This window comes from Abramis brama, assembly GCF_963993115.1.
Source record: "Abramis brama genome assembly, chromosome: 23".
NCBI lineage: Eukaryota > Metazoa > Chordata > Actinopteri > Cypriniformes > Leuciscidae > Abramis > Abramis brama.
The window spans coordinates 21,320,584-21,337,188 of NC_139985.1; the positions used below are offsets into that span (position 1 = coordinate 21,320,584).

The 16,605-nt window shown below is 38.4% G+C and overlaps 1 protein-coding gene across 1 annotated transcript in view; it reads right to left on the reverse strand.

Moving 5' to 3' along the window:
• LOC311074419 (calcium/calmodulin-dependent protein kinase type IV) overlaps window positions 1-16,605 on the reverse strand; it is a 158,566-nt gene that overhangs the window by 54,144 nt on the left and 87,817 nt on the right. The window contains exons 6-8 of the mRNA XM_084101000.1: window positions 16,144-16,234; window positions 15,940-16,014; window positions 15,677-15,752 (exon numbers count right to left, since the gene is read on the reverse strand). Coding sequence (XP_083957126.1) covers window positions 15,677-15,752; window positions 15,940-16,014; window positions 16,144-16,234 — 242 coding nt within the window. The remainder of the gene's footprint in view (window positions 1-15,676; window positions 15,753-15,939; window positions 16,015-16,143; window positions 16,235-16,605) is intronic.

The window sequence follows — 16,605 nt, forward strand, 5'->3', positions numbered from 1 at the left end:
CAGTGGTCAAATATCGAAGCTGGAGTCTTAAACCTTCCTTATGATGCTGAGTTTGTCCAGATCAAGTAAGAGTGATGTTTTGACGAGTAATGAATTTTGAACAACAATAATCCGGGATCACCAGTGATCCCTGACGGGTAAGGGGTAGATTATTTAATTTGTATATTAAGTTGTGTATGTATGTGTATCTTTGTTCTTAATATTTAATAACAAAGAAAATAATGACAGTGATGTTTATCTTCGCCACTTTGGCCTAAATGTCTGCCATTATTTTTTATTTTTTATTTTATATATATATATTTTTTTATATATTTTGTTACCTAAGGCTTTGTTTTTAAATAGGGACATTAGTTTGGCTGTAATGCTCAGTCACTTGCAAAATAGTAAAACCAACATGAAAAAGAATCGTGATAAAAACGTGAATCATGATTTTCCTGAAAAAAATCGTGATATGATATTTTTGCCATATCGTTTTATAATAAAATATTGAACACATATCACTAACCTCTCTAGTGCAATGGTTGGAACTGCTTCTCTTTGGCAAGGCGTCTGATGTCACATGGTAGTGATGATGATGCTACTCGCAGCTGGTTTTCCAAGTTTGAGTCAGTCAGTCTTGAGCGGAATCGAGTCTTTGCAAGAGTCAGTTTTGAAAAGAACTGCTCACAGCAGTAAGTCGTCCCAAACAGAGATGCAAATTTCAGTTCATGTCTCCTCAGAATGGGAAAACCATCAGAATGTACATACAGTTTATAGAACTCGAGCAGAGGGAGGTTGTTGTACTTAGCTTTGAGTGTCGGATGATGATGATGGCGCCGGTGTGTGTGGCTTGCCGTCCGTTATCTGTTATACTTTCTCGTCTTTTTGTTTTAACGTGTTTTGTGTCCGCTATTTTACAAAATGTTTCATCACTTTTAACATACGATCGTCAAACGCTGCTTGATATCAAAGACATCACTGAAGAGCTATGCCATGACGTTCAGTGTGGTACTCAGTTTGACTCTACTTTGGTGACTATACCTGACTATCTGCGCTGCCTCCACTGTCCTTTGCCTGGAAGGAAGCGCCGCAAAAGACGGGGAAGGCGCGGAGGTGTTGCGGTCAAGTTCAAGCTCCATCTGATGTCTGAATCGGATTTCCTGCATCGCGCTGGCCTTCGCGCTTACGTGGCAGGGTGCGGCCGCTACGTTGTAGGGCGTTCGCTGGAACGACTGCGTGTATGGAATACACCGATTGTAGGTGATCCGCTGGATCAACGTCCAAAGAGCCGCTCACCCCGTCTGCGCCGCGGCGGCGTTTGCGCCAGTCACCTTCGTTCGTTATGCCGGGCTACAGAACGGACCGTTGAGTCGCGGCAGATCAGGATGTCTTTGATCAATGCCAGGTCAGTGGCTAATAAGACGGTGATCCTCAATGACTTTTTTACTTCACGCAGCCTAGATTTTCTATTTATCACGGAAACTTGGCTTACTCCAGGGGATAGGAGCCCTCTTTCTGAACTGGTACCAACTGACTGTTCATTTTTTAACTCTCCTCGTTCTGTGGGCCGAAGGGGAGGACTGGTCTCTATTTTTAAACAGAACTATTGCTGTCGGATGTTAGCGACTGATGTTTACTCGAGTTTTGAATTGCAATCATTTGTCTTGGAATTGGATAACCCAGTGGCGATCTCTGTTATTTATCGTCCGCCTAAACCTCATAAAGATTTTATCAATGAGTTTTCTGACTTTCTAGGGGGAATTATCCCCAATTTTGATAGACTGTTAATTATTGGGGATTTCAACATACATGTGTGTTGTCCAGCTAATTTATTAGCCAAAGAATTTTTGAGCCTTATTGACTCTTTCGATTTGGTACAGCTTGTGAATTCTCCTACTCATAAACAGGGTCACACTCTTGATTTGGTGCTTTCACATGGCTTGACAGTGCGCGACTTAGAAATAGAAGATCATGCTATTTCTGATCACAAGCCTATTACTTTCAGAGTGCCCATTTGTTTTAATATCACAAGACCCACTAAGGCTGTTCGATTGTCTCGTAAAATCACGCCAACTACTTGTACTGAATTTACAGCTGTTTTTAAGGAGGTGTTTCAATCATCTGACTTATTTTGTGATAACTGGAGTGGTGCAGATTTTCTTAATCATTTTTATACCACCTCCACTAATATTTTAAACTCTTTGGCTCCCTTAAAAGCCAAACAACACAAACCAAAGTCTGAGCCCTGGCTCAATGATGATACCCGTGCTCTTCGGCAGGTCTGCAGAAGGGCCGAAAGAAGGTGGAAAAAAGACAAGCTGCAAGTCTCATATGAAATACTTAGGGACAACCTGATACAATATCAGAAGGTGGTGAAAACGGCAAAGTCTAAGTATTTTTCAGATTTGATTGAAAAACATAATCACAACCCAAGAGCTCTTTTTTCCATCATAAATGCTGCTGTTAACCCCTCTGTTGGTCTTTTCCCCACAGAGTCTCTGGCTATGTGTGACACATTTTTAAAATTCTTTGTGGATAAGATAAGTAATATTAGGCAAAATATCTCCACTGTATCTCTTGAGTTTTCTGTCCCGCCAGTTTGCACGGGTCTTTTGAGTTATTTTGAGCCTGTAACTCTGCCCGATTTACAAGATATTGTAGCCAAGCTCAAACCCTCAGGATCTCCCTATGACGCTCTTCCCCCACGGTTTTTTAAACACATTTTTGAGGTGATTGGGCCCATTGTTCAAAAGATCATGAACAGCTGTCTTGTAGCAGCAACGGTACCAGATGACATGAAGCATGCAATTGTACATCCATTTCTCAAAAAGCCAAATTTAGATCCGGCAGTTCTGACAAACTTTAGGCCAGTCTCAAATCTTTCTTTTATATCTAAGATTTTAGAGAAAATAGTGTTTCATCAATTACAGAACTTTCTTAATGAAAACAAGATATTTGAGGTGTTCCAATCGGGTTTTAAGAAATACCATTCTACAGAAACAGCATTGGTTAAAGTTTTAAATGATATTTTATTGACCCTTGATTCCGGCAAGTCTGCAGTGTTGGTGCTGTTAGATTTGAGTGCGGCGTTTGACACTATTGACCACTCTGTTCTAATTTCACGGCTGGAGCATTGGGTGGGCATTCGGGGAAATGCCCTTAAATGGTTTCAATCCTATTTGAGTAACAGAAGTTTCTCTGTTAATATTGGTGAGTTTACTTCAAATGCAGCGCCGCTTACGTATGGGGTCCCTCAAGGTTCTATCCTTGCTCCGATTTTATTTTCCTTATATATGCTTCCCCTGGGGTCGATTTTTAGGAAGCATGGCATCTCCTTTCATAGTTATGCTGACGATACCCAAGTTTATCTGCCCCTGGGATCAAATAACTTGGGTTTAGATAGTCTGTTGGCTTGTCTAGCAGAGGTAAAGGCCTGGATGTCGCTAAATTTCCTTCACCTTAATGATGGTAAAACTGAGATCATAGTTTTTGAACCATCAGAAGCTGCTAGCTCCCTTTGCCCTAATTTTGGCTCTTTATCTCCATGTGTGAAACCATTAGTGAAGAATCTGGGCGTGGTTTTTGATAGTGCTCTCAAATTTGACAAACAGATTAATACGGTAGTCAAAACCAGTTTTTTTCATCTTAGAGTTTTAGCCAAAGTGAAATCATTTCTTTCTTTTAAGGACTTTGAAAGGGTGATTCATGCTTTTATTTCGACAAGGCTTGACTATTGTAATTCCCTGTATCTGGGCACTAATCAAGCAACTCTTAACCGTCTGCAAATGGTGCAGAATGCAGCTGCCAGGCTCCTTACTGGTGTGCGCAAACGAGAGCACATTACCCCTGTTCTTAAATCTCTGCATTGGCTCCCAATCCGTTACAGAATTGATTTTAAAGTTGTGATGCTGGTTTTTAAATCCTTGAATGGATTGGCTCCTGTATACGTCTCTGATTTACTTTCCATCCACAATCCTGGAAGGTCTCTTAGGTCATCCAACCAGAGACTGTTAAATGTTCCGCGGGTCAGATTAAAAACGAGAGGAGATCGAGCCTTTGCCGTTGCTGCACCAAAACTTTGGAACAGCTTACCTGTTTTTATTAGAACTGCCACTACACTACATGAGTTTAAAGCTAAACTCAAAACCTATTATTTTTCTCTGGCTTATAATTGTAGCTGATTTGTGCGGTGTCTGGTATGTTATGTGTTTTGTCATGTTTTCTTATGTAGTAAATTATGTTAATGCCAATGTTTTGTGCAATAATGTACAGCACCTTGGTCAACAATCGTTGTTTTTAGTGGTGCTATATAAATAAAGTTGAGTTGAGTTGAGTTGAGTTTGAGCTCGTCATTGCTTTGAAGCTCAATAATTTCAAGTTGTAGGTTGTCAGGTACATCAGATGGTTCCACATTAAATGGCGTAGCAAATATCTTCAGTTCCTTTTGTTTACTTTTCATGTCCTGAAATCTCTCGCCAAATGCCTGAAGAAGTTTTGCACACTCACCAGCATATTCAGCTGTCATAGCAGGCTTTTGTTCTTGCAGAGTAGGAAAATGCACAGTGTTACCCTTTTCCAGTTGCAATTGCCACAGCTGTAATTTCACTTCGAATGATTTCACATTTGAAAGCAGAGAGCTGAGAAGCTGGTTCGGACCTTGAAGCTTGACGTTCAGCTCTGACAGGTACTTCGTTATGTCCACCATAAAGGCCAAATCACACAGCCACTTGCCATCACTTAGTTCCGCAACAGGTTTTCCCTTAATCTCCATGAATTGTTTTACTTCGTCCCTCAGTTTGTAAAACCGTGTGAGCATATCTGCGCGACTCAGCCATCGCACCTCACAATGGTAAACCAGATCTCCGTACTCAGACTCAAGATCACTCAGTAACTCTTTGAACTGGCGGCTGTTTAACCCTCTGCTTTTTATGAAATTTATTGTGGAAACAACAGTTGTCATTACACTGTTGAGCTTCAGGGAATGTGCACACAGACTCTCTTGATGTATGATGCAGTGGCATACAACTAAATCACTTGGATCGAGACTGAGACGACTCATTTCTTTTTTGACCAACGCAGTTAATCCCTTTTGCGAGCCAAGCATGGCTGGAGCTCCATCAGTGACAAGGCCACTTAACTTTTCAAATGGTAGTTCAAATTTGTTCATCACCAAAACAACTTGCTCAAACAAATCTTCACCTTTTGTAGTGGCATGGCTTGCAAAGACAGCAATTCCTCACTTGTATCAAATTCAGCAGTAATCCCACGCACAAACATGGCTAGTTGGGCAGTGTTTGTTATGTCTGTTGTTTCATCGCAGGCCAGAGAGAAAAACTGGAATTTTTTTGCAGTGTCCTTCAGTGTTGTTTCAATGTCTTGTGCAATATCAGTTATTCGTTCTGCAACGGTTCGTCGAGATAAACTGACATGTTGGAACAGTTTTACTTTGTCTGGTGCTAGCAGCTCCGCAGCGGCAACAAGGCACTGTTTCACAAACTCTCCTTCTGAATGAGATTTCAGTTTCTTAGCAATTAACTCACTCACCACAAAACTTGCATGAGTAACACTGTCTCTGTCAGAATGCGGTCTTGTGAAAACTGCTTGTTGGGACCAAACTCCGCCGAAGAGTGTTAACTTTATCCAAGCGCATTTGTCCTTGCAACTCATCGAGTTTAGAATGTTTCGAGCTGTAATGACGTTCGAGATTTACCTTTTTCATCACTGCAAGTGCATCCCCACAAACTAAGAAACTGACTTGCCTCTCACTTCAACAAAAAAAAAATCATTTGTCCATTTTTCTTGAAAAGCGCGACATTCTGAATCTACCTTTCTTTTTTTGACAGTCGCCATGATGCATATCAGCGATGACAACCGCTACGTGTCTGTTGCGTTCATTCTGACTGTGACCCGGACACAGTCGGAAGCGACCACCCGGAAACCTGACTCTATTATGTTATTTTATAATATTATTGTATATTAGCTATTATATTTAATGTAACGTGGTTAGTTAGTTAGTTAGTTAGTTAGTTAGTTAGTTCAGGGAAGAAGGAGGCGGGAACCGGCAAACGTTTAAACCACTTTAATACAAATACGCAAATGACAAAACGAAAGTAAAAGCAGCAGCCCCTCGTGGACGACTACCACACACACATAAAATAAAGTCCATGCCTGGTCCTCCGCTGTCTTCGTTCCGATCCTTTTATACGCCCCGAAGCTGATCAGTGAGAAACTTGAAACCGGTGCGGGGCGCGGTGAGAAACTTGAAACCGGTGCGGCGCGCGCGCCCCCGAAGCTCATCCGTGAGAAACTTGAAACCGGTGCGGTGCACAGGTGACTCATTAACATTCGCGCTACTGGCCCCGCCCTGCTCTCATGGCTCGTGGACTCGTGCTGCTTGCCACTTTGCCTATTTTGTGTTTTCTATCACAGGAAAAGTAATTGCTGAGGTTTTTGTTAATGAAGTTTTTTTTTTTTCTTTTTTTTTTTGGGGAGGAATTGACTCGCGGGCCGCATCAAACTGTTTTGCGGGCCGGATACGGCCCGGGGGCCGGACGTTCCCCACCCCTGCTCTAAGGGAACAAGGGTTACATACGTAACCCGAGACGTTTTCACTGTGTTGTCCTTATCTGGCCTTAAAATATGTAATACAGAATTTTTATCGTATTTTATCGAATTTTAAAAATTCTGTATTACATATTTTAAGGCCAGACAAGTAGTTTGTTGAGGGTTGGTTTGTAGGGAAGGACTACACGCCTGCGCAATACACACCTGCGCAGATATATTCAAATGTGCATACCTATAGACTGAACTCGTAATACGCATGTGCACGCCATCAGCATTCTCACAGGTTCACGTTTTTTGAAGTTTACGCAGAAAGAAATTATAAGTTTTCTGTTAAAACTGTGTCGTGTTAGCGGCCCCTAAGTTAATAACTACGGTCCTAGTACTGAGCCTTGTGGTACGCCATACTGAACTTGTGATCGATGAGACATCTCTTTATTTACTGCTACAAACTGATAACGGTCAGATAAGTATGATTTAAACCATGCTAATGCAATTCCACTAATGCCAACATAATTTTCGAGTCTATTTAAAAGAATGTTGTGGTCAATAGTATCAAATGCAGCACTAAGATCGAGTAACACTAATAGAGAGATACAACCACGATTGGATGATAAGAGAAAATAATTTGTAACTCTAATGAGAGCAGTCTCAGTGCTATGGTACGGTCTAAATCCTGACTGAAAATCCTCGCAGATATAATTTCTTTCTAAAAAGGAACATGGATACCGCCTTTTCTAGTATCTTTGACAGAAACGGTAGATTTGAGATTGGCCTGTAATTGACTAATTCCGTACGATCAAGTTGCGTTTTTTTAACAAGCGGTTTAATCATAGCCAGCTTAAAAGTTTTTGGTACGTATCCTAATGACAAAGATGAATTAATGATATTAAGAAGAGGATCTATGACCTCTGGAAGCATCTCTTTCAGTAGCTTAGTCGGTATAGGGTCTAACATACATGTTGTCGATTTAGATGATTTAACGAGTTTAGAGAATTCTTCCTCTCCTATAACAATGAATGAATCAAATTTTTCCTTAGGGAGACTACAATGCACTCCCTGATGCGATACTGTAGTAGATGGTTGCATAGTTATAATTTTCTCCCTTATATATTATCTTGTAAGTGAAGAAGTTCATAAAGTCATTACTGCTGTGCTGCTTGGAAACTTCTGGGCTTGAAGCTTTATTTTTCATTAGTTTAGCCACTGTTTCAAATAAATACCTATGGTTTTGTTTATTTTCTTCTAATAGGGTTGAAAAATAAGCAGATCTAGCAGCTTTTAAGGCCTCTCTGTATGCAATCGAGCTCTCCTTCCATGAAATGCGAAATACCTCTAGTTTTGTTTTCTTCCAGTTGTGCTCCATTTTTCTGGCTGCTCTCTTAAGGGCCTGAGTGTGCTCGTTGTACCACGGTGTTGGACTATTTTCTTTAATCTTCTTTAACCCCCTGGGGTCGGCAATCACGCCGGCGTGATCTGCTCGCTTTTTTTCTTATCAGTGCAAAAGAGACTCAAAATACTCTGTCGATTTTTATCTTACATACAAGTCATTCGATATACATCATTCGATCCTGTTAAGTGTCTTATTATTTTTGTGTATACTCACAATAAAAACAAAGTGTTGTGCTTTTTGCCAAATAAAGAAAAATAAACATGATGCGAGTTCTGCCTTCTCTCTGTCAGTGAAGTCCAATCTGAAACGTGTCACAGACACACAGGCATAAAGCTTGAATTCTCTTCTTTTAAATGAAGTAATTTATATAAAAAAACAATTATTCTCAGTTTATGTAATCTGTATGAAAAGAGAGAGATGTCAGCCATTCTCATATCAGCTTATTGTAGCTCATTAAGTTTTAATATGACCCCGCCCACAGACAGCGCGCGCTATTCAAACGCAAATGATCTGAGGCAATCCATGCAAACGTGTCAACGCCCATATCAGCTGGATAAAATACACCGCGAGTTTAATCAGACTCGTGCACTTTATGTCGTCTTGCTTCGCTGTGTGGAATAATCCTTAGGAATAATTTAGTTTCACATCGAGGAACATCGGATGCAGCTATTCAGAGGACTGTGAATAGTAAGTTTTTTATTCTTAAGTGCTTTGTTCTAATCACGATATGCAATAGTGTCGGTAAACTGCAAAAGAACTGTTTAAATATGAATCGCGTGTCTGTGTGTGAATGAATGAAAGGCACAGATGTTTACTACAGCTGTAAACAACAGCGCACACTTGCACTTACATTAGTAAACATGTTATTTTCACATGAACACATTTACTAGTTTAGCTTTTACCAAACTATATTGCTATACTGAGATGTGTAAAAATCGACTGAAATATGTTGAAATAAAATGTCTTTGTATAAGCAACGTATTAAACTGCAAATTAACATTTATATGCAAATATTTCTGCTCATATGTTAAATATATAGTATGTGATGTTTTGTTAAAAATAAAGTAGGTATATTGAATTATCAACTATGATGTTATTATAGTGTTTGTTCCAATATTCAAACTAATGAATCCTTAACTTTTAAATATGTATGATAAAATTGATGTATACTTTTTAAAAAGAAAGATTACACTTGAAATATTGTTAAAATTGTAATTGTTGTTGTTGAAAACCGTTTAATACAATAGCAAAACATATACATTTACAAGGTAGATTTAAGCAACATCTTAATAGGTCAATATAAACCTTCTCATTAAATTATTTATTATATTTTTTTATTAGTGACACATTTGGGGAGAGGATATATTCCAAAACATTCTGAAAATACAGTATGAGAATTAACTGCATAGTTACTAGAAATGTTTACCATGGATATTATGCAATTTGCATGCATACAAAATAAGTCCTCACATTCTTTACTTGCGGTACCCTCTCAGTGATACACCTGAATGAAAGGCTCATTATGCAGCTCATTATGTGGGTCATTGTCTTCTCAGGTGTGAATCACACCCACACGCATATTGCCTTTCCAAACAAAACGTGTCTTACAAAGTTTAAATCAATGTATTGTTTTATGTGAATGATTAGGCAGGATGATTTTCAGATCATTTTGAAGAAAAAATTCAGCGACAACACCCATTATTCAAAAGTCTTGTGGACACATATTTAGTATGTGTTTTGTGGCCCTATTTCAGAAACTTTAATTTTTAGTTTTTTCGATAACCATGCATAAACATTATTCTCTCAAAAATACAAACATGTACACACATATTGCTCACATATTATGGTAGCCCTGTTTGTGCTAAATAGAGTGTAATTACACATTTGCCATTAATATGTTTATAAGCAACTGAAAAAAGCACAAATGTCAGGGCATGTCAAAACATCTCAAGGACCCCAAAAACACTTCAGACCCCAGAGGGTTAAGCGCAACGGAGCAACTGGGTCTTAAGTGCTGGAAAAGAGAGAGTTAAATGTTTCTGTCGCAATATCGAGTTCTTCTAAGCTATCTGGGATGCTGAGATGATGAAACTGATCAGGAATATTATAAAGAAATCTTTAGTGGCAGAAGTGATAGGTCTAACATATTTGTAACATGGAGTCGGCTTGGCTAAATGAAGTTTACACGAGACTAGATAATGATCTGAGATTTCATCGCTCTGCTGCAGAATTTCAACGGCATCAACATTGATTCCATGTGATAATATTAGATCTAGAGTATGATTACGACAATGAGTAGATCCTGACACATGTTTTCAAACTCCAGTAGAGTTAAGAATGTCTTTAAATGCCTATCCCAATGCATCTTTTTCATTATCTACATGTATATTAAAATCACCAACAATTAGGACTTTATCTGCAGCCAGTACTAACTCTGATAGAAAGTCAGCAAATTATTTGATAAAGTCTGTATGGTGCCCTGGTGGCCTGTATACAGTAGCCAGCACAAAACGTGATTTATCATTTACACTATATATTGTTATATTAAGCACCAACACTTCAAAAGAATTATATTTGAAACTAGACTTCTTAGTAATTTTGAAAATATCACTATAAATTAAAGCAACACATCCACCTTTGCCTTTCAGATGAGGTTCATGTTTATAACCGTAATCTTGTGGGGTGGACTCATTTAAAGTAATGTAATTTGTTGGTTTTAGCCAGGTTTCTGTCAAACACAGCACATCTAGGTTATAGTCTGTAATCATATCATTAACAATAAGTGCTTTTGAAGTAAGGGATCGAATATTCAGAAACCAGATCTTTATCATTTGCTCATTTGTATTATATCTGTTTTTTATTTGTTGAACATCAATACAAAATTTATTCAATCAAAGTTTTTTGTATTTCCTATGTTGATTTTTCCTATTTTGTATTTCCTATTATGATTTCACCTTTTTAACTTTAGTTTGTGTGTAATGTTGCTGTTTGATCAAAAACAACATCTGCAAAGTTACGACACTCAAAGTTCAAAGCAAAGAGAGATATTTTCTTTTAAAGAACTTGCTGTTTATGGACTACAAGAAATGGCTCGTAGGGACTACAATGAGCTTCTTCCCCGGTTAGTGACATCCCTAACCCTAAAATTGACATAAACCCTGCCCCCGGGAACATGCAACAAAGGGGGTGAGGCCATGATGAGAAGATGAAGAGTTGTTGTAGTAGAGCACATTTGGGAGTCGGCTCAAGCTGACTGGAAAAATCCGTCTTTTCACATTTATTGCAATACAGTATGTAACGCAAATGCAATAGCATGTCATAAAAGCAAGATGACACAATCAGTTATAACCGTAATTGAACTAAACAATACCTGTTCTATCTTCATGAAGCATATTCTCTGGCTCTGTAGGCATTTTACAACAGTTCCCACACGAGCGATTTATAGATTATCATGACAGAATTATGCTAATCAATGACTTGAAGATAGTTAACTCCACGTCAGCTAAATAAATTCATCAACTAACCATTCAGAAACGTCCTGTTGTATTCCACGTGTTGTCACTTCTTCTTGAGTCTCTCCATCATTGTCCAGCTCCAGTTTCAAAATAAAAGGCTGAACAGTTTCTGACATTTTGAGTGCCTGTCTGCCTGAGGTAATCAGAGCTGCTAACACTAACTCCTGAAGCTCCGCCCCCTTCTTGAAAGGGCATCAGCTCATTTGCATTTAAACAGACACAAAAACGGCACGTTTTTGCTCACCCTCAAAAAGTGACAATTTTAACATGCTATATAATATTATCTGTTGGATATTTTGAGTTAAAACTTCACATACACACTCTGGGGACATCAGAAATTTATTTTACATCTTGTAAAAAGGGGCATTATAGGACCCCTTTAATACATATTTGAGAGATTCTGAGAATGTAAAGTTTTGTACTGAGTTCAAATGAAAAATAAAACATCAAAGTGGCTCTAATCATCCAGATACAAAATTAATCAACCCCCAAAAGTCAAATTTGGTAGAGAATCATTTCCTCTTTTTAATGACAAATAAATGTTACCTGTAAAGTGCTTACATTCTCTACTGGAATCTTAGGGCATTCCTTGTGTGCAAAAGCTTCCAACTCACTCATATTCTTTTTTTTTCTTTTTTTCTTTTTTTCTTTTATCTCACCAAAGCTTTTCAATGGGATCTTAATCTGTAGACTGAGCAGGGGCCTCATTTATAAACGTTGCGTACGCACAAAAGAAGGCGTACGCCGCTCTCTACGCAATAATTGGTATTCATAAAAAGCAAACTTGACGGGAAAATGTGCGGTCCTTCACGCAAGCGCTGACCCAGGCGTACGCACAAAAACGGGTGAAATGAGAAATGGCGACTCCGTCGGCAGATGGAAGAAACACGTGAAAGTGTGTGAAAGTGTGTGAAACTTTAGACCGTTGTGTAAAAAAATGACAATACTGCCTCTCATAAATAACATGAAGACTTTACAAAGCAAGTCTTACAATTAACAGCCTACACGAACACCCGTTTGATCGATCTGCAGTGTATAACAAACAAAATCAAATGAAAATTACAACAGAAATGCTAATTAACACATATTTGCAAAAAGAAAAGTGAAATATGTTCTGCAATAATATTGGCATGTTGTGCAATTCATCCTCATAAATAATATAGTAAACAGAACAAAATAATGTACAAAACTGATATTCTCGTCAATGTGTCCGTCTGGCGGAGCAGATGCAATTAGATAGATAGATAATTAGGGAGATATATAGATAGATAAATAGATAGATATATTAATTGTCCACTGGGGAAAGTTGTTTTCATAGTAAAACATTTCTTCATCAGCTACGGAATCATGGTATTCATGCATATGCCTTTAGTTTGTTTTATTTTTGATAAAATAACGTATGACGTATGTCTCAACTCTGGTGATGGAGCGCTAGATGTCCGACCATTTGATGTCCGACCATTTCTGTCTCAACTTTGATGTCCGACCATTTCTTTTTTATTTCGACCACGGTCCGAGGTTGTGAGGCTACAGCAGGGGTCGGCAAGTAACTTTGGCCGCGGGCCAATATTTTTTTTAGCCAGTAGATGGCGGGCCAGCTACACAGAGTAGGCCTAGGCCTAATCGTTTTTTCAAATTAAAACCAAAAATAAAAAGATGAAAAACGACTTGTTTTTCCATTATTTATTTCCTGAACTAAAATGAAAAAACGAATAACAATGGGTTTTGTGCTCAGATCAAAAATAGAAAAAATGAATTACTGGATTAGACAAATTTTAATTTTGATTTTTAATTTAACACCTTAGGCATATATCAAGGAAATCATTTTAAACAGATCAAGTACTATTGTGGTAACAGATTACAGCCATTTTAATAAAGGTGTGAATAGCAATCATACCTCATTCGCTTACATTCTGACTTTTGAACTTTATTCCTTTTTTTTTTTTGTATTTATTCGGGACACACACATACACACCTAAGGTTTAAGGAGGTCTGCGCGGGACTGTTTTTTTTTTTCGTCCCGCTCCCACAAGGTTCTATTCAGCAACTGCTTAAAATACACTCGGTGTTCACCCGCTTTATTTCCCAACCTGACGGTTCCGCAAAATTTAGATCTCGTTTCCATAATCTCACATTCAAATGTCTCTAACGGAAAGAATGAGATTAAGTAGCCTATAATAAATGCTATACAAAAATTGTGTTCGTGTCAATATAAATATTAGGCTATTTTAACATTGTACTGTCAGCAGAGAAAAAAAATACCACAGAAAAAAAATATGAAATATAAATAGCCTAACATAAATTAAATAGGACAAAGCCAATCACTCAAATTTCTAAGCAACATAAACGAAAATCATATTGCCCTACTGACAAATGAAGTAGGCTATTTTCTGCCGAACTATTTCAAACATCCTTGCAAAAAAAGAATGTTGTTGACTGACAATGGTTTCAGTACCAAACAGCTCCTCAGAGCTAGGTGTACAGGTGGTTAGAATTAAGTGCGGATACGCTGTCAAAAGATGTCGGGAGTGGGCTATTGTCAGTCAGACCGCCCGCTCCGTCCAAAGTAGCCTACACCAGAGTTCTGACCGCTACCGTCTTTTGACGCGCGAATGGACACAAAGTGGTCAAGCGTATAACTAGACGCGGCAGGCGCGAATTTGACGCGCTATTCGCGTCCGGTGTGAACGCACAGTTATACTTTAAAATGTAATCCCGCGCCGCATGATTCCCTATGGGTGTTTCACACAGTATGAAAACGGTGAAATCGCCGCGCGACTACGGCTTTTCTCAAGTAGTGGAAGAGTTTTGTGCAGCATTTAGGACTTCCAAAATAATCCGGCGGGCCAGAAAATATTGCTGGTGGGCCAGTTTTGGCCCGCGGGCCGCCAGTTGTCGTTCCCTGGGCTACAGCATTTACGGCGTCTGCAACCTTTTGCCATTCAAGTGCCTTTTTGGCATTAGTAATGCCCACATTGTGCCCTCCAAACAACATTTTTCTCCTCTTTTCCACCTCGCCAACGATAACTTCTACTTCACATTGAGTGAAGTTACGTTTTTTTTTTATTTCCTCTCTGTGTTTGCCATGATTTCGCAATCACTGAATATTAACTTGTGGGCATTTCACGGACTATTTATGGGCATCTATGGGCGTGACATGAAGCCGCAAAAGCTGCGCTACATTTAGAATTGTTTGTGATTTATTAAGGGAAAACTGCGTAGGATGTGCGTGCGCATGGTTTTATAAATCCGAATATTTCTGTGCGTACGCACGTCCTATGTTTCATCCGTACGCCACTTCTGACGCAAATCCTACGCAAAGTTTTATAAATGAGGCCCCAGGTCACTCAAGAACATTCCAAGTCCAATCCCTAAAGCATGCTTTGGTAGATTTGGGTGTATACTTGGGATCATTGTCCTGCTGGAAAGTCCAATGATCCAGTGAAGCTTCAGTTTACACAATGAAGGCTTTATAATCTTTGCCAAAATGTCTGGTCACATCACTCCATAAAACATTCTTCTAAAACTCCATAGGCCTAAGCAAATTATTTTTAGCATATTCAAGTCAACCTGTTCTCCTGGTCAAGAGTGGCATTCGTCGAGGTGTCCGGCCATGAAGTAATGTTCTTACAGTCTTTAGTGTTCTTCTTATAGTCTGCATTGAAACGTTTTTTTCCTCCATTCAACATTGTATAACTCTTGAGCAGATAATTGAGGGTTTTTAGGGTAAGCTACTATTAACAAACATCCTATTCCCCTTGATGAAATTGTGCTTATTCTTCCATGTCCTAGAAGATTTGCTATGGTACCATGCATTTTAAACTTACAAACGATGCTGCCAACTGTGTCTCAAGGAACTTTTAGTGTCTTGGAAATGTTCTTATAGCCATAGCCTTCTTCTCTTAGCATTAGCATGAGCTAAATATATGCATGTGTCACAACTAAAGTGCTGTTATAGTGTTTCCAAAGGTTTAATTGTGTTTTAACACAATTTTATACCCTACAATTAAGTAATTTAAAAACAGCAATGTTGAATAGGGGTTGAATAATTATAACATAGTTGTTTTTTGGAAAAAAATCCCATAACTCATTATCACTTTTAAAATGCCACTAAAGTTTTAAAAAAATCATATGATTAAGCACTTGTGTTTACATTTTTCCATATACTTGCAAGTCAGATAAAAGAGTCTGCACAATGAATAAACATTAATGTAAATGTATTACTCACAAAATATAAAGGATGACTCCCACTGACCACATGTCAACCTCAGGGCCATAAGCGTTTCCTCTGAGGATCTCAGGAGCTGAGTGGATGTGAGAATAGAGGCAAATTATTGCAAATTAATTGGCTTATAAAACTTTATAAGTCATTTACTGGAATTCACTTACTTGTGGACATCTAAATGGTTTATTTTAGAGGTATGTGTTTATCTAAAAAATAACAAAATAAATCATAACAGAAATAGTGTGCTATCTTAAATTTTGACTCACCGCAGTAGCCAGGGGTCCCACATACTGTCTTCATTGTCACTTGCTCATCAATTATTTTAGAAAGGCCAAAGTCCGCTGTGGACATTACAGAAAAGATTGGATCAATAAAAAACCCATTCATTACTGACAGAGTACACTGTTCTGTCTCATTTTTCCCACATCAAAGACATAATTGATTAAATGTATGAGTATACAGTTTGTTACCTATCTTAAGAGGTGCGTCTATTGACAAGTCAGCATAGAGGAGATTTTCTGGTTTGAGGTCTCTGTGAACAACTCCATTCTCATGTAAGTACTGCAACAGAGAAAGAACAGAGGTAGCAGATCACTTTTGTGTACATATGCTAATTTTAAGTGATTCATTCTCTGGGTCTTTTGTACATAGATAAAATGAAAGTCAACAGAGTCCAAAACAACATTTGACTCCATTGATTTTTGTTGACATACAAATCTCTTCAAAATATATTATTTTGTGTTCCACAGAAGAAAGTCAATCATATAAGTTTGGTGGGTGTAAATATACTTTAACTGCTCACAGTTAAAGGGATAGTTCACTTTGAAATTAAATTTTGGTATGTTTTAGCTTACCTCAAGGGCATCCAAGATGTAGGTGTCTTTGTTTCCGCAGTAGTTTCAATTTTGATATTTTTAGGTCAAACCGTTCTT